This window comes from Elgaria multicarinata, chromosome 6 (assembly GCF_023053635.1).
Source record: "Elgaria multicarinata webbii isolate HBS135686 ecotype San Diego chromosome 6, rElgMul1.1.pri, whole genome shotgun sequence".
NCBI classification, from domain to species: domain Eukaryota; kingdom Metazoa; phylum Chordata; class Lepidosauria; order Squamata; family Anguidae; genus Elgaria; species Elgaria multicarinata.
In genome coordinates this window covers 111,083,312-111,101,477 of record NC_086176.1, presented here as the reverse complement: position 1 = coordinate 111,101,477, position 18,166 = coordinate 111,083,312, and the positions used below count along the sequence as shown (strand labels likewise).

General features: G+C 45.4%; 1 protein-coding gene across 3 annotated transcripts in view; it reads left to right on the top strand.

The window, feature by feature from the left end:
* Window positions 1–18,166, top strand: part of SLC14A1 (solute carrier family 14 member 1 (Kidd blood group)) — a 44,194-nt gene that overhangs the window by 9,683 nt on the left and 16,345 nt on the right. For 2 of the 3 annotated variants that reach the window (XR_010025562.1, XM_063128293.1), the window contains exons 2-6: window positions 308–486; window positions 1,243–1,387; window positions 8,185–8,374; window positions 10,768–10,896; window positions 13,031–13,223. Coding sequence is in view for 2 of the 3 variants with exons in the window: in XM_063128293.1 (XP_062984363.1) it covers window positions 313–486; window positions 1,243–1,387; window positions 8,185–8,374; window positions 10,768–10,896; window positions 13,031–13,223 (831 nt within the window). In the remaining variant the exon portion in view is untranslated. The remainder of the gene's footprint in view (window positions 1–307; window positions 487–1,242; window positions 1,388–8,184; window positions 8,375–10,767; window positions 10,897–13,030; window positions 13,224–18,166) is intronic. The other variant, XM_063128294.1, reaches the window with a different exon arrangement.

The window sequence follows — 18,166 nt, the reverse complement described above, 5'->3', positions numbered from 1 at the left end:
AGCCAGGGCCAGCTCCAGATTTTTGGCGGCCAGATACCCTCCATGGGCCCCGTCCCTCGGTGCCTCTACCTTCTCACCACTACTGTCACCATCTGCTCCTGCTCCTCGTCTTGTTTCTCATCATTGCTCCCACCTCTGTGCTTGGCAAGCAGAGATCCAGGAAACATACCCTGTCATAAACGAAATAGTATATAATCAGGGACACCTGACCAAGTGTCTATAAAATAATAAACTTGTTATCAGGGCAGAGCGTGAGTTCTCATACTGACTTCCTTCTCCCTGCCCTTTATCACGCATGCCACGCTAGGAAAGATGGATGGATGTTCTCTCACCAATATTTCCGGGCCCTCCACCATCTCAGTCCCAACAGACACATCACCAGATGGACACAAGCCGTGTGACTCTGAATTTAAGAGCCAGTGCTGGCCAGCGTGTGCCCAAGACCCCTCTCAAAGCATGCCACTACTGGAAAGGCTGGAAGCCCAGGTAGGCATACTTTGAACGTGGCCTGTATCTCTGATTGTCCCATTCAAAGCTCTATCAGGAGCAGTCTAGTTGTACAAGGATCAGGAAAGCCAGGCTAGCAGGTGAGCTGTCCAACAGAGAGCACTATAACAAAGATGTTGCTTCAGCAAGGACTAGATGCCACCTGAGCAGCATTATAAGGTATGCTGACGTCCCAGGCTTTCCTGGCATATCATCAGAGCCCTGATCCAGAGCATCCTTTCTCCTCACAAATAGGAATCAAGGATATTTGACATGCTGCCAGATGGGCACATCACATCAGGCTCTGGGCTTCTGCCTAGATGTGCCACCACCTTTATTCCTGGGGTCTTGGGTATGATCCTCGTGAGCTGGGAGCAGGGGGTGGCTGACCTATTTCAGATGCTTTGGTTCTTGTAATGGTCTTGGGGTGGTCTTGGGACGGCTATCGGCATCCTCTGATTTCCCCTGACCCTCACAACCATTAGGACCAGTGACAGTTGTCCTGCCAGGAAGTTGGTGGGATACAACCATTTTTGAAGTTCAAAGGCCAGGTTGGTAGAAAGCTGTTGGGTGTTTCTGATAATTCCTGAAGCCCTTTGGTTATTCACACTGTGATGTGGACTTTCATAAGTACATGTGGATGGCTACTTCTGTCTCTCATGCTTTTCCCTGCGTTGCTTCCAGTCATAACACCAACCTGGGGGAGCAGTCGATAAGAGTGTTGTGAAGTCTGCATTGCTGTTTTTGTCCCAGCAGAGTCCGAAAATCACTATGGACATTGAAACTGTCAGAGAAAAGTCCAACAAAACACAGAATGGGATGGGGGGAAGTTGGAGGCGATTCTGCAGAAACCTGAGCTACGTCACGGGAGATATGAAGTTGTTTGGAGACTGGCTGAAAGGTAAACATCTATATAATACACCTATTAGAACCTGTGTGGTGTCATGTTGGCGTTTCAACTTGCCCTGGAAAGCTTTGCTTGAAAACCTGCTAATCTATGGATCTTTGGGGGTGATCCTTGGCAAGTGAATCATTTTCTGCCACTTGCCCCAAGGATAAAGCAAGCACTGTCCCTATTTTGCTTTGGGGGTGGGATGGGGGGAATGTTGGCTATCTAGGAGTTAAATCTCCAAGTGAAGTGGAGATGTATCTTGAGTCTGGTGTGCAGCCACATAAATGCACACATATGGACCTCAAATGCCAGCATCTTCAGTTGTTCCATCCTTTTCCTGGTAACCATCTCCAAAAAGTCAATGTTGCTAAATGTGTTTGGAGTTGCAGCTGTTCTATAATTACAGCAACCAGATTTATTATGAGAATAACATTTTGTGCATCTGGGTGGGTGTGGGTGTATAGAAGGTAGATTAGGGTCTATTTGGTAGATCTTTGGTTGATTTGTAGTAAATCAATATGCAACAATAAGAGCTAGACACTTGTTTTGTAAAATAAATAATAAATAAAAGAATTAATGATAAAACTTAGACTTATAGGAAGCACAACAAGATGTCCAATTCTGAGTGCAACATTCTGTTTTTGTTAGGCTTGGGCGATGTGGGGGGTGGAATCACAGAATGCAAGCGGCTCTGATGATGGTCAAAAAATGCAGCTATCCGGAAAAACTGGAGACTTAAAAGAACAAGGTTGCAGGAGCACTGAGAGTCAAAGATATCCTGGACGATAGGATGGTTATCTTTGTGACAAGCCATCAGTAGAAAATAATATATCCATTTCCCCTGGATCCAGGGGAATGTGATAGAAAGGGGTGTGCATACTTTTTAATTGTTTAAAACGTTGCTCCCACACATTTCAAATTCTCAGTTCTGTGATCTTCATAAATCATACAAATTGAACAGCTGTGTTTTGACTTCACCTAGTTTTCGGAATTTATTCTGCAGTTTTTTTAAAAAATTATTTCCTATCCTGCATTAATTCATCCTAGTTTTGCTTTTCATGCTGGGGAAGGCGCTATGTTGGGTACTGAAATGAAAACCCTTCTCCATAGTCTTGGGGAAAAGGATTCAGAGAGGTCCTGAGCAGCAATTGGGAAAAGGGTGCAAGTGCTTTGACAGTGTCCCCCCTCCTGAAAATCAGAAGCAAACTCTGAAACTTTTTAGAGCCTGCTGGTGGACACCACTTGGAATGCTCAAGCAGGCTGGTGCTGCAGCTGAGATGGTGTCCTCAACAGCTCAGGGACAAACTAATATGTACCATGGAGCTACTCCGTTCTTTTTCCTTACTCAAAAGTAAGTGTGGAGGATACAGTCAGCATCATACTTTGGGAGCTAGAGAGCTTTAAAGCTTCATCCCATGTACCTGTTTCCCTCGAATTATCCTCTACAGCGCTAAGCTGGCGTTGTTACTGTTGCTAAATCACACCCCGGGCGGCAGTGCTCCTAAGATCCTTTGCATACCAGGAAAAGGGTTTAAGGGGGGGAAATGTTAAAAAATCATAAAAAATCAACAGATGACCCAATCTGATTCAAATCTGGTATGCTTAAAGCTCTCCTTAATATCTATAACTGTGCCAATTTTGATGTCTTTATCTCTAAAGCTTATGGAGATGTAAGAATTTGTTTGATTTTTCTTTAAACATATCAAATCCTGCTCCTGTGCCCCCAGTGGTCGCTTGGAAAACAACAAATGTTTTGCTCGAAAACTACTAGCTAAATACCTCGATTCTTTTCCCTTTATAGCACAATTAAGGCAGGATGCATGGGAGTACTTCACAGTCAAAGCAGAGTATAAATTGGAAAACTTCAGAGTCCGTTGCACGCAATTCGCAGTGATTGCACAGTATAACGCTGGTGTGATAAAGCTCTTAATCCTGGATTTAATCCAAATCAGATCCTGCATGCCTGAAATTTGCATAGCAAAAAAAGAGGGGCTATTTCCTTCGATGGGCTTTTTTTTCCTATGGGAATTGCAGGCACACAGGTCCCAAAAGTAACTTTTTGCTTAGATGTTGTGGAGGAAAGCATGGCACTGGTGGCTAAGGTTGGCCAAGTGCCCTACCTTCCATGAGATAGATACCTATTTGAGGGTGCCCTCTATTTGATGGGCTGTCCAGGCCAAGTCCAATTTAAACATAAAGAACTCTAAGAAAGGAGAGTAACAGGGGCCCTTGGAGTTGCCCATCCAGAGCCCCTGAACAGCAGATTGGGACACAGGTCACAGGTCATTCCCACTATGGCGTGATGCGTTATGTTTCTATTTAAATTCTTATTACTATTTCTAAATTTGCAGGTAGACATATAAATTAGTATATGGAAATAGTAGGCAAATTAGGGTTCCTCTTTTGTCCTCTATTTTGGTGAACTATTTCCTCTTTGGGGCTGATACAAGAGGTAAAATGCCGGAGATTAATTGCAGTGAGCCCTAATTCAAGGGATGCCCATCAGCTGCCAGTGAGCTCCATCACACCAGTGTTTTATCGCACTTTCGTCCTGCCTTGTTTACCGTTTAGCCCTGCAATCCTCACATGACGTCGTCCCTGTCCTGCAATCATCTCGCCTCTTCCCCTCCATTTTCCGTGTTTTTCTAAACTGGGAAAGCATGATATTTTTTCTCCACATGGGAGAAAACCACTCTTCTGTCCTTGAGTATTGCCATCCTCGCGCTATGTCACAGAACATCCCTTCCTGGGGATGTGTGCATTGAAAGGTAGTCTTGCTGACAAAAGAGGAGGGTGGGGTGGTCCTCCTCCAGTCCGTAGAACCACTCAACTGGGAAGGGGGGAGGGAGACGGAGCGCACAAAGACCACGCGCAGAAGGGAGCATCATCTCACTTCTAAAGGCAGAAACAGAGCCCAGCCGACGAAACGCTAAATTGCAAAAACTCTAGACAACAAAACCAGAGGGGGGAAGAGAAGGTGCCCATGCCAATCGCAATGTCCATCAACCACAAGAACCAATGAACTGGAGGGGGAAGGAGAAGGGGATGGGGTGGGGCGGACAAAATATTATTATTATTATTATTATTATTATTATTATTTATTTATTTATATAGCACCATCAATGTACATGGTGCTGTACAGATAACACAATAAATAGCAGGACCCTGCCGCGTAGGCAGAAGAACGAACAAGCGAAAAGAGGTTTTGCCAATACAATGGCGATACTAGGAAGGCACGTGAAAGGGACCAGTGCTTCACGCACTAATGAAACAACCATCTGTCAGGGATGCTTTAGGGTGGATTCCTGCATTGAGCAGGGGGTTGGACTTGATGGCCTTGTAGGCCCCTTCCAACTCTGTTATTCTATGATTCTATGATTCTATGAAACAGAAGTGGAAACCACGGATTGTACCTGGGGGGGAAAGTAGGTGTGATGGAGCCCAGGAAATGCCCCCCTTCCAAATCCTGGAGCTGCCATTGCTAAACCTGGTTATACAGTAAGCTTTCGGCTGGCCTTTATTTTACCCTAAAATGGTATTGCAAGATAAGTTTCCTTCTTTTGCCCACCATCTGCCCTGGCCCTGTGCCAGACCATGTATTTATCTCGCCTGAATTCCAGTGCAATGCCTAAACTATGCGCACGGAAGGGAGTGTTGCAATCCCAGGGCAAGCTGGCCTGGAGATGTTCACACCATCTGCCATCTTAGATGTAAGCAACATAAATAACCCCCCCCCTTTTTTTTAAATCTTCTGCATGAACTCTACCAGCGGTTGTTGCTCCGCTCAATCAACTTCCCAATGTTTTTACAAACAATAATAAACGTGTGTCAGATTTTACAGCTCCGCTGGCGCTTAGGAGCTCTGCCAGATGTTGTTGGAGATACACACGTTGGCAATTGTCCCAGCCCATAAACCTTCAAACAAGGGAAACAAAGCCCTGCTGGAATTGTCTAAAACAAAACAAATTCACTCCTCTGCATTTTGACATTGCATATTCATCAAATCCATTGGATATTTCAATATATTCAAATATTTGTCCAATATTTGCCAGATATTTGGCTCAACACAGAGTTGGTTTAAGCATTGCTAGCGGAGCTGACGTGTTACTAAGGCCATAGCTAGACCTAAGGTTTATCCCTGGATTGTCCAGGGGTCAAACCTGTTCATCTAGGTGACACACAGGGGATCCAGTGCTCAGGCAGGGGCGAACCCTGGATGATCCCAGGATAAACCTTAGGTCTAGCTGTGGCCTGGGTGACACACAGGGGATCCAGTGCTCAGGTAGGGGCGAACCCTGGATGATCCCAGGACAAACTTTAGGTCTAGCTGTGGCCCAACTCTCTGTTGGATTTAGGCTTTGAGTGATTACATTTAATGAAATGTCATGTATGAAGCAGCAGAGCAAATGCACTGTAATTCATTGGGTAAAGATGATGATGATGATGCATTTAAGGATGAACTATTTCTATATGAGCCTCTGTGTACACTGAGGTCATCTTCAGAATGCCTTCTCCAGATACCCTGGCTGTGGGGTACTGTGGTTGGCAACTGGGGACAGGGCCTTCTCATTGGTAGCACCCTGCTTGTGGAATTCTCCTCCCAGGCACCAACTCATATTCCTGGGCCTTTCAATGGGAATTTTAATCCCCTGGTGATGGGATTTATCTGCTCTTTTTAAATGAAATCACTCAGGTGTATCATATTATCTGCTTTTGAAGGCCACTCTGGTGAAGTGTTTTTTTTTTTAAAAAAAACAGCAGGTTAGAAATAGTTAAACCAAATAACTAAGCAATGCTGCTGTTCAGCTTAGACATGGCTAAGCGCCATACAAAAAGAAGAAGACAAAGCCCTGCCTTACGATCTAAAGGTAAAGACAAGTGGCAGTAGGAAAGTCCAGAGGGCAAAAAAGAAAGAGAATCCGTCAGGATTAAGTGCCACAAAATTCCTGGAACGGCCACTTGGAGGACTGCTTTCTGCTGCGGTTCAGAAGCACAGTCTTCTTCATTGGCTGAAGTCTTCCGATAGGAAAAGAGGACAGGGAAAAGAGGACAGGGCTCCTGTATCTTTAACAGTGGCATAGAAAAGGGAATTTCAGCAGGTGTCATTTGTATCCCGCACCTGGTGAAATTCCCTCTTCATCAAAACAGTTAAAACTGCAGGAGCCCTTCCCGCTTTTGTATCTGGTCAAGAGGGCAAGGCTCCTCCAGCTTTAACTGTTGTGATGACGCAGGAATTTCACCAGGTGCTGGATGCATACAAATGACATCTGCTGAAATTCCCTTTTCTATACAATTGTTAAAGATAGAGGAGCCCTGTCCTCCTTTTCATATGGTCACCCTACTTCAGATGTCTTGGGCTGGCTGTGTGTGTTGGAGCCATGACAGCACCCTTGTGGGTTGGGGAGTGGTTTCAGCTACTCAGGAAACAGTTCTGGCTAGTCACTGTGGGGAACTGTGGGGAACACAGATGACTATTCTAGGAAATGCCCAGGTGGTCCCAGCTGGGTCAATGAGAGGGGCACGGCTGCCTCACCTCTTCCTCTGATACAGCCAGGTGGGCTGACTGCTGATGGGAGTGGAAGATCTCCAGCTGGTCTCCAGCCAAGCTCACTGTCCCACCTCTCTCCTCTGCTACAGCTAAGTAGGACCGATTATTCACTAAACCAGAGGTAGACAATCTGGAGCCCTCCAGTTCTTTGGGACAACTTGTCAATGTGTTTGTTTATGACACGCATATCTTGCCCTTCCTCCACAGAGGTCAAGGCGAGGAACGTGGGGTCCTGTAGGGGACACTGATCAGTAGGGGTGTGCACGGACCCCCCACTCCGCTTCACTTTAAGATCCGCCATTTTCGGATCGGCCCGCTCCGCCACGCCCCCACTCCGCCTGTGCCCACTCCGGTCCGCTCGGAGCTCCGGATCCGGATCGGAGCTCCGGTCCCCCCCCCATAGGGGGGGTTACCGGGCCATGCCGCCATCGCCGCCCATGCGGCGACGGCGGCAGAGCCCGGTAAGGAGGAGGGGGGCCTTACCTGCCTCCGTCCGCGGTCCGTCGCCGTCTTCAATTGAGCCCGTGGTTCCACCAGGAAGTCTGGGCCTTCCTGCTGGAACCACAGGCTCAATTGGAGACGCTGACGGACCGCGGACGAAGGCAGGTAAGGGAGAGGAGGGCAGGGGGGTGACCGGGCCCTGCCACCATCGCCGCCCATGCGGCGACGGTGGCAGAGCCCGGTAAGGGACCAAGGGGGAGGGGGCCTTACCTGCCTCCGTCCGCGGTCCGTCGCCGTCTTCAATTGAGCCCGTGGTTCCACCAGGAAGTCTGGGCCTTCCTGCTGGAACCACGGGCTCAATTGGAGACACTGACGGACCGCGGACGGAGGCAGGTAAGGGAGAGGAGGGCGGGGGGCGTTACCGGGCCCTGCTGCCGTCGCCGCATGGGTGACAGCGACAGCGGCAGGGCCCGGTAAACCCCACTTACCTTTCCGGCGGAGCTCCGGATCGAGGCGAAGGATCCGCCTTCACCTCGATCCTCTTCGCCACGCTCCGCCGGCCCCCCAATCCTCTTCGCCTCCGCCTTAAGGGCAGGCGAAGCCCCCCGCTCCGCTACTGCTTCTCCGGTCCGATTAGAAGCGGAGCACATCCCTACTGATCAGGCCCTCACCTCCTCAGCTTCAGTGAGGTGGCTGCATCATGTGCCTGCAGACCATGCCCTTAGCGTGTTGAGCCCGTGTCTGTGCGTGCACATGTTCATCTTTTTGGACACCATCTCATTTTGCACACCTTTTCTCCAATGGGGATTTCTTTCAGATAAGCCTCTTTTGATCCAGTTTCCAGAGTGGGTCCTGCGAGGTGTATCTCAGGTGATGTTTGTCAGCAATCCACTCAGTGGCCTGGTCATGATTGCCGGATTCCTCGTTCAGAGCCCTTGGCTGACACTCACATGTTGCATAGGCGCCATTGTCTCGACCTTAACGGCACTTATCCTATGCCAGGACAGGTGGGTTTGCCCTTAAATTGTTCTTTAATTGTTCCTAATCTTCCTCATTTTTTGTTTGTTTGTTTGCCATGCTTAGATGAAAGTAACAAAGGGCTGTAGGCCCACTCCTGTTTTGTCTGTCTCTTCTGCCAAGACTCTCGTTCACGCACTGGTTATCTCTCGGTTGGACTACTGCAACCTCCTCCTCTCTGGCCTCCCCTCATCTCACATCAGTCCGCTGGTCTCTGTCCACCACTCTGCCGCTAAGATCATCTTCCTGGCCCGCCGCTCTGACCATGTCACTCCGCTTCTGAAATCTCTTCATTGGCTCCCAATTCATTCCAGAATCCAATATAAACTTCTCCTGTTGACCTTCAAAGCTTTTCACGGTCTAGCTCCTGCCTATCTCTCCTCTCTCATCTCACACTATTGCCCCGCTCGTGCTCTTCGCTCCTCTGATGCCATGCTTCTTGCCTGCCCAAGGGTCTCTACTTCCCTTGCTCGGCTTCGCCCATTTTCCTCTGCTGCCCCTCATGCCTGGAATGCTCTTCCAGAACACCTGAGAACTACCAACTCAATCACAGCTTTTAAAACACAGCTAAAAACTTTTCTTTTCCCTATAGCTTTTAAACTTTGAGTTTGTTCTGACTCTATACTGTTAGCTTCACCCTTCCCGGTGCCTGTTTACACTTCCCTGTGCCTGTTTGCATTCTCTTTCCCTCCTTATTGTTTACTACAACTTTATTAGATTGTAAGCCTATGCGGCAGGGTCTTGCTATTTACTGTGTTATCTGTACAGCACCATGTACATCGATGGTGCTATATAAATAAATAATAATAAATAATAATAACATATATATGTATTTATTTTTTACAAAACCAGATTCAGATAATGGATCTACAAACCTAAAAACCACTAATTTTCTAAGTTCAAAAAGCAGGGTTATATCCAAGCCCAGATAACTCACTTGCATTATTAGTTGAGGTCTCCTGCACCCAAGCATTAATGCTTCCACAAAAACAGAATTCTTCTATGAAAGGAGACCAAGGCCTAACTGAAACAAGTTGGAGAATCAAAGTCCAATTGTCAATAGAATTGTGTCTTTTTCTACAAGGATTGTATCAATTCTTATGCAGTTTGAATGAAAAGTAATACAAGATCAATTACTAATGGAAGAAGGATTCTATGGGCCCATTCAGAAGACACCTTAAACCATGGCTTTAACCATGGTGGTTAAGCCAGAAAGTCAGACCATGTTCAGAAGACACCTTAAACCATGATTTTAACCATGGTGAATAAGGCTTTTTGCTTTATTCACCATGGAACATGCCATAGTTTAAGGTGTCTTCTGAACACAGCCTGGCTTTCTGGCTTAACCACCATGGTTAAAGCCATAGTTTAAGGTATCTTCTGAACGGGGCCACTCTGAACAGGCCTATCAGGTAAGACTAGAGACGTGCAAATCAACAAAACTCCATCTCATCGTAGTTCTCTGAATTCCATCTTGAAGTTCTTTCCAACTCGAGCCTGTATCAGATCGCGAACTTTGCTTTGTTTCTTTTTGCATGGAAATCCGTGTGAGTTTTCATACGGATTTTTCCAAATGAATGCATTGATTGTGCACATCTTTGAAATGGGCGCATTCTTCTGCCATTCGTTAAAGTGAGTTTGTATGCATTTTTCAATGTATGTATGCTGTCAAACACATTGCAAATCACACTGCAAGCTTGGAAATATTTGGGCTTCAACTGCAGACTGCATCTGAGTCCGTGTTAGGTCCGGAAGGTGCAAACTGGGGAAAATCCTGATCCAAAGCAATCTGCCAACAATTCCTCTACGCAGAGTCTCAGGTGGCATCCCAAGAGCATAGAAAAGTACTTACTATGAATCATAGAATCATTGAGTTGATGCCCTCTTCTATGTGACCGAGCGAATCCATCTTCCATTAGTAATTTATCTCATCTTACTTTTGAGTCAAATTCCATAAGAACTGATAACGATCTTTTTTGAAAAAGACACCATTGGACTTTGGTTATCCACTTTCAGGCATTTGGAATTCCAGCCATGGTGGATAGTCCAACTGGAGTGGGATTTACATGTCTCCCAACTTTAGTTTATGTCCCCTGTCTGTGACAAGTAGCTCTCCTACCTGCTTTACCAGTAAGCAACTTATGTCCTGAACATGTTCAACAAATGCAGTCATTCTCCGTTGTCACTGCCTGGGGCAGAGTAAAGGCATTCTGCAATTGTCGACAGTCTTTCTCAGCCACAGTATTTATTTCATACATTTCTATCCTGCTTTTCATCCATCATAGAACTCATGATGAACCTGAGCCTCAGGCTCAGGCCGTGTTCTGGGACCAGAAAAGGACATCATAGTAAGCATCTTTGACCTCCTTTCCTTCTCACACAGGTCAGCCATCGCTGCAGGACTACACGGCTACAATGGGGTCCTCGTTGGAATGCTCATGGCTGTGTTCTCAGACAAAGGGGAATATTACTGGTGGCTTTTGCTTCCTGTTGTCCTCATGTCCATGACGTGGTGAGTCTAGTAGTGGTGCATCTGGTGGGTGCTCCTCCTCCTCTTTGTCCCAGCCCCCTTTGGTGATGCATTCCCCCTTTTGGGGGCAATGCATAATTATTATTATTATTATTATTATTATTATTATTATTATTATGTATTTATATAGCACCATCAATGTACATGGTGCTGTACAGAGTAAAACAGTAAATAGCGAGACCCTGCCGCATAGGCTTACATTCTAATAAAACCATAATAAAACAATAAGGAGGGGAAGAGAAAGCAAACAGGCACAGGGTAGGGTAAACAGGCACTGGGAAGGGTAAAACTAACAGTATAAAGTCAGAACAAAATCAAGATTTAAAAGCTTTAGGAAAAAGAAAAGTTTTTCGCTGAGCTTTAAAAGCTGCGGTTGAACTTGTAGTTCTCAAATGTTCCGGAAGAGCGTTCCAGGCGTAAGGGGCAGCAGAAGAAAATGGATGAAGCCAAGCAAGGGAAGTAGAGACCCTTGGGCAGGCGAGAAACATGGCATCAGAGGAGCGAAGAGCACGAGTGGGGCAATAGTGTGAGATGAGAGAGGAGAGATAGGAAGGAGCTAGACAGTGAAAAGCGGCCACGCTGAGTGGCCACGCTGAAGCACAATCAACTTGTAATGTCTGGAGACCACAAGCTACACCTAAAGGTACAGGAACATGGGCCAGGTTTTTTTTTTTGTTTGTTTGTTTGTTTCTTAAAGGTAGCCTTAGTGATCAAGGAGGGGTTTGAAGTCAATTGACTCTTTGTAGGCATCATGTGGCTTAAGAATATAAGAAGAGCCCTGCTGGATCAGACCAAGGGTCCATCTAGTCCAGCACTCTGTTCACACAGAGGCCAACCAGCCATCGGCCAGGGACCAACAAAGCAGGTTATGGGTGCAACAACAACCTCCGGCCCATGTTCCCCAGCAACTGGTGTATATAGGCTTACAGGCCCCGATTCTGGAGGTAGCACATAGCCATCAGGACTAGTAGCCACTGAGACCCTTCTCCTCCAAGAATTTATCCAACCCCCTTTTAAAGCCATCCAAATCGGTGACCTTCGCCAATTCGTAGCACGTGTAAGCATTAAAAGTACTGAACAGGTGAATCCAGTTTATTTTTAAAGTTTGCCATGCCTTCATGGGAAAGAAGAAAGAGGAGTGATCAAAGAGGAATCAGGTGTCAGGAAACAATCATGCATGCTAGTACCAAGCTCATTCTCAGAAAGCCAGTGCTTGTGCAACCAAAATGGCGCTATCCATGCACCAAAAGGGAGGTATCAACATGATGGGGGAATCCTGAGGTTTGCAAAAGTGCCCCCCCCAAAAAAATAAGGGGGCACAGACACACACACCCAAAAATACCCCCAGCCCAGTGCGAATTGAATATGCTCACTAGCTACAGAATATTGAGTGGCAGTTGGGCTACCGTTGCCATCAGCCTTAGTCAGCCTAGCCAATGATGAGGGTTGATGGGACTGGCCGTACATTCCCCACCCCTGACTTAAAGAGCATATCTACATGAACTAAGGTGACCATATGGAATTGAGGACAGGGCTCCTGTATCTTTAACAGTTGTATTGAAAAGGGAATTTCAGCAGGTGTCATTCGTGGGATTTCCATCTGGTGAAATCACAACAGTTAAAGTTGCAGGAGCCCTGTCCTCCTTTTCATATGGTCACCCTATATCAGTTTTATACCAGTTTAGGTGACTGGGATGCCCCTAGAGTATTCTGGGAATTGTAGTTTAGGGAAGTAACAAAATTCTGTTAGAGATCCCTAGGGCTCATCTACACCAAGTAGGATATTCCACTATGAAAGCGATATATAAAAAGCAGAAGCCACACCAACCAGGATATAGAGGTATGAGAGCGGTATATGGTCTGTGTCAATGGGCCCCAACAGTTGTCAGTGCACTTCAGTACCACTATAAAGCAGTAGTGCGGCTCCTGCCTTTTATATACCTCTTTCATAGTGGAATATCCTGCTTGGTGTAGATGAGCCCCTAGTCTTCTTCTCATAGAACTATGGTTCCCAGGATTCCCCAGGATAGGAAATGTTTTTTAGGCCAGTTTATGTCTGTAGTGTAGATACGTTTCCACTCCCTGCTAAGTAATATTATCTGTTCTTCTTTTCCAGCCCCATTTTCACAAGTGCTTTAGGTTCACTCTTCAGCAAATGGGACCTGCCAGTTTTCACATTGCCCTTCAACTTCGCTCTGAGTCTGTTCATAGCCGCTACTGGCCACTACAATCCCTTCTTCCCCACGGCGCTTATTCAGCCAATCACCTCTGAACCTAACATCACTTGGACAGAGGTCCAGGCAGTTTTGGTAAGTCAATCAATGGGCCTTTCTATTGTAAGATAGGTGGGTAAATCCAAATCGCGTGCGGTACCGGTTCCTCTCTATTCGGTCCTGGTTAGGCTTCATCTTGAGTATTGTGTCCAGTTCTGGGCTCCACAATTCAAGAAGACAAGCTGGAGGGGGTTCAGAGGAGGGCGACCAGAATAATCAGGGGTCTGGAAACTAAAGCCCTGTGAGTAGTGACTGAAAGAACTGGGCATGTTTAGCCTGGAGAAGAGAAGATTGAGGGGTGACATGATAGCACTCTTCAAATACTTGAAAGGTTGTCACACAGAGGAGGGCCAGGATCTCTTCTCGATCCTCCCAGATTGCAGGACACAGAATAACGGGCTCAAGTTACAGGAAGCCAGATTCCAGCTGGACATCAGGAAAAACTTCCTGACTGTTAGAGCAGTACAACAATGGAACCAGTTACCTAGAGAGGTTGTGGGTTCTCCCACACTAGAGACATTCAAGAGGCAGCTGGGCAGCCATCTGTCAGGGATGCTTTAAGGTGGATTCCTGCATTGAGCAGGGGGTTGACTGGATGGCCTTGTAGGCCCCTTCTAACTCTACTATTCTATGATTCTATGATCCATTGAGCTCACATTTTAATGCGAAAGTACTGAATTTTGCACTTTCAATCCAATGTGCAAACCAAAACTGAGTTATCCTTCAAAACTCGGACTTCGCAGAATTTTGCAATGGAGTTTTCCAATCAAAATTGTGTACATAATATGTATATTAGGGGAAATTGCACAAAAAATGTGTATATTAGGACAATAACATACAAAAATGCATTAAATTACTACTCCCCCACAAAACTGATCTTTGGAACAATGTTTGGCTACACAACCCATCTACCCCACACCAAATGCCCCCAGACAGTTATGCCCAGTCACACAAATGTTGCTCAATACAACATTTTTTAATGCATTTTTATTCTTTAAAACATTTTATAGTCAGAAGGCTGCAGGCTGGGCAGGTACATGGCTACAGGTGCTCATGTTCATTTAAATATATAGTATCATTTTCTACAACAAAATGGTGCTATTTCCCATGTCAATGTGTTGAGCAGCAGGGCAGCAGAAGCTAACGTTTAAATTGTGAAAGTGCTCATGTTCAAAATATTATTATTATTTTATATCCAGACTTGGCAAACTGGTTTTAGGTTTTGCTCTATCATATCAGGAATGTAGAAGCAGCTCTAAAGCATGGAATTGGGAGAAGGAGAATGCACTTGCGTGCTTCAGAACCGAAGTAATCCCCATCTAAAGAGGGACCACAAAAAACCCATTAAGCCCAGGGTCTAGAATCTGAACATAAGAAGAGCTGTGCTGGCTCAGACCAGGATTCTTTTCCCACCATAGTCAACCAGCTGCCCACAGGAAACCCAGAAGCCAGACATCAGTGCAATAGCACCCTCCTGACCATATTCCTAAGGAACTGGTGCATACATGTATACCACCTCTGATACTGGAGGTAGCATATAGGCACCAGGACTAGTAGCCATTGATTACCTTCCCGTCCAGGAACTTGTCTATTCCCCTTTTAAACTGGTGAGCATCACTAAGTCTTGTGGTAGCAAATGTCGTAGTTTAACTATGTGCTATGCGAAGAAATTATTATTATTATTATTATTATTATTTATTTATATAGCACCATCAATGTACATGGTGCTGTACAGAGTAAAACAGTAAATAGCGAGACCCTGCCGCATAGGCTTACAATCTAATAAAATCATAGTAAAACAATAAGGAGGGGAAGAGAATGCAAACAGGTACAGGGTAGGGTAAGCAGGCACAGGGTAGGGAAAAACTAATAGTAGAAAGTAACAGTAGAAGTCTGCACAACATCAAGTTTTAAAAGCTTTAGGAAAAATACTTTCCTTTTATCTGTCGTGAAGCTTCTACCACTCATCTTCAAGTAATGACCCCGTTGGGTTCTAGAATTGAGAGAGGGAGAAAAATGTCTCCCTATCCACATTCTCCACTCCGTGAATAATTTTGTACACCTGTCATGTCTGCCTCACTCTCCTTTTCCATAAGCTAAATGGTCCCAGACATTGTAATCTTTCTTCACATGGGAGGTGTTCCAGCCCCTTAATCATTTTAGTTGCCCTTTTTTTTGCACTGTTTCCAACTCTGCAATATCCTCTTTTTTAGGTGTGATGAGCAGAACTGTACACAGTATTCAAAGTGTGGTCGCACCATAGATTTGGAAAAGGGCTGTATGATATTGGCAGTTTTATTTTCATTTACTTTCCTAATGATGCCTCGCATGGAGTTTGCCTTTTTCACAGTAGCCACACACTAGTATAACATTTTCATTGAGCACCAGACCAAGACCTCTTTCTTGGTCAATCATTGCTAGCTCAAATCACATTAGTTTATAAATTGGTAGGGTTCAGTGCATCACCCCAATATGCATCACTTTACACTTGCTTGCATTTCCTTGATAATTCCTCACTTAAATATATATTAAATTTGGTAGCACTGTGGTCACTGTTTACAATTGTTTACAACACACATATATCACACTGGGTCCTGGGCAACACCACTTAGGATTAAGTCCAGGGTCATCACCCCTGTGGTTGGTTGGTTCCATAACCAACTGTTCTAGAGTACAGTCATTTAGAGCATTGAGAAATTTCACCACTTTTTAGTGACTGGAACATGTGGGAGAAACTAAAGTCGCCCATTATAATAACACTCATTATTTACTATTTATTTACAATATTTATAATACCGCTCCTTCATTTGGAGGCCTCCCTCATTTCATTTTCCATCTCAAGATCATGCTGAGCATTCTGGTTTTGGGGGACGATAGCACGTTCCTAGTACTAAACTAGTCTTGGAGCCTGTCATTGTCACCCACAGCACTTCTGTGGGGGAGTCTGCCTGTTTTAGGTTTTCTGGGGGGATTCCACACGTCGTACTGAGGGCGCTTCCATGCAAGTTACACGATCGCTTTGGGTGTGCACGGAAGCGCCCTCAGTACGACGTGTGGAATCCCCCCTAGTCTGCTTGACACTATGCTGTACAGAGCAACACCTACTCCAATACACCCTGCCCTGCCCTTTCTAGAAAGTGTATATCCAGAGATGACCCTATCCCACTGGTTCTCTCCATTCTACTAGGCATCTGTTATGCCCGCTATACCTATATTTTCATTTAAAACTAGGTACTCCAACTCTCCCATCTTGGCTCAGGAGCTTCTATACATGGTGTCCCTCCCCAGATGTCTCTGTCATCAGCTATGGCCCTTTGACCTCTTTGACTGGCTGCCATGTTTCACCAGAAGTTCCTGGAGTATTCCCTCCCCATCCCCATTTAGGCAATTGGAAACATTTTCATCTTCATCCCCTAGGGATGACTCAATCCAACCCAGCCCCTGTTGGCTTTTCCCCAGTGTTGAGTTTAAAGCTGCTCTGCCACTTTTTTTATGTTAAGCACCAGCAGCCTGGTTCCATTCTGGTTCAAGTGGAGACCATCTCTTTGTACAAGCTTGGTTTGTTCCAAAATGTGCCCCGTTGCCCAGTGGATCCTGATGGTTCTGATGCCGTTGGGGTGGTGAATCAGCGCCTGGTTTCAGTCAGAACCAGTGTGAGAAGAGAAACTGGCTCTGGTGCTGTAAAGGATGATGAATCTTTAATGGTATTTATCGAAAGATAAGACTTTTATTTAAAAAAAAAAAACTCAAAAAGCTCAACGTTTCAGATACCAGGATCCTTCGTCAGGAGCAAAGGTTGACACTTTTTCTATGGAGCGTCCTCCTTGAAAGCTGTGTTTTCTATCTAGGAAGCTTTTCTAGTGCCACTAGAGTAAAAGGCACAATATACCACAAGATCTCACACACCCAACAGCTACTTCTCCAGTGCATCACCTGCTGGAGGGAAAAAAGCTAAAGCTTTAAAAGCTCAGGCTATTATACTTGAAAGCAATTAAAACAAGAAATGCACACCCAAAATTGTGTACCGTGGCAGGATCTACACTACGGCTTTAAGATGGTTTATAACAGTAGTGACAACTGTTGGGGCCCAGGATACACACACCATAGACAGTTTTCAAAACGTTTTCAAAGTGTCATAACCTGTTTGGTGTAGGACTGGCCCATATCAGCTCCAAATTCACATGAGCAAGGACTGTCCAGAGCTCTTGCAGATGGGGACACTCTCAGTTGGTGTCATGGAGCCTTAGCAGATCTGAGACCACACATACTACCTTCAGCCTCACACACACACACACACATTGACGGCATCCCTGAGTTCTCTGCACCCAGTGAGAAGGATTATGGATTGCACTGACTCTCATTTCACATGGGGACTGGCCAGGTCACAGACAAGGCACATAGCTGGCAGGCAGCAACAAGGTGCTGGTGGAGAAAGTTGTGCACCTTGTGGCCTGCTCTGCTGCCCTGAAGTTAGCCTGATACCTTCAGGTGCAGTGAAAGACATTGTCCCAGGGATATATAAGAGGTCAAGAAGCCAGTTGGCGGTTGATGTCTAAGAATGAATCAAAACAAGACTTAATGAAACTTATTGCATAGTTTTTAAAGGGGAGTTGTTACATTTTGTTGTTCTTTGTTTAGAAAGATATGTTTTATGGCAACTGTATGTTTTATACAACAGAAAATAAATGCTTCTTAGCATTATACACTGTTTTCCGAGAGCAGTGAATATGCGTTTTGTTCAAGTGCCGATTTACCGAGCTAAATGTTGTCCAATCAAAAAATAATAATAGCAGATTTGAATTCCTGACATCAAAAGACATATTTTAGATCCCCAAATTCAAAAATTTGTGAAGAATAATTTTTAACCCTCTAAATGACACGCCCTATGTCCCATTGACAGTGTTGAAGACAAATTCATGTGCCAGTTCAGTCAGCTTTCGTACATGGAATGGGAGGAGAGCCAATCCTGTTCTTCACCT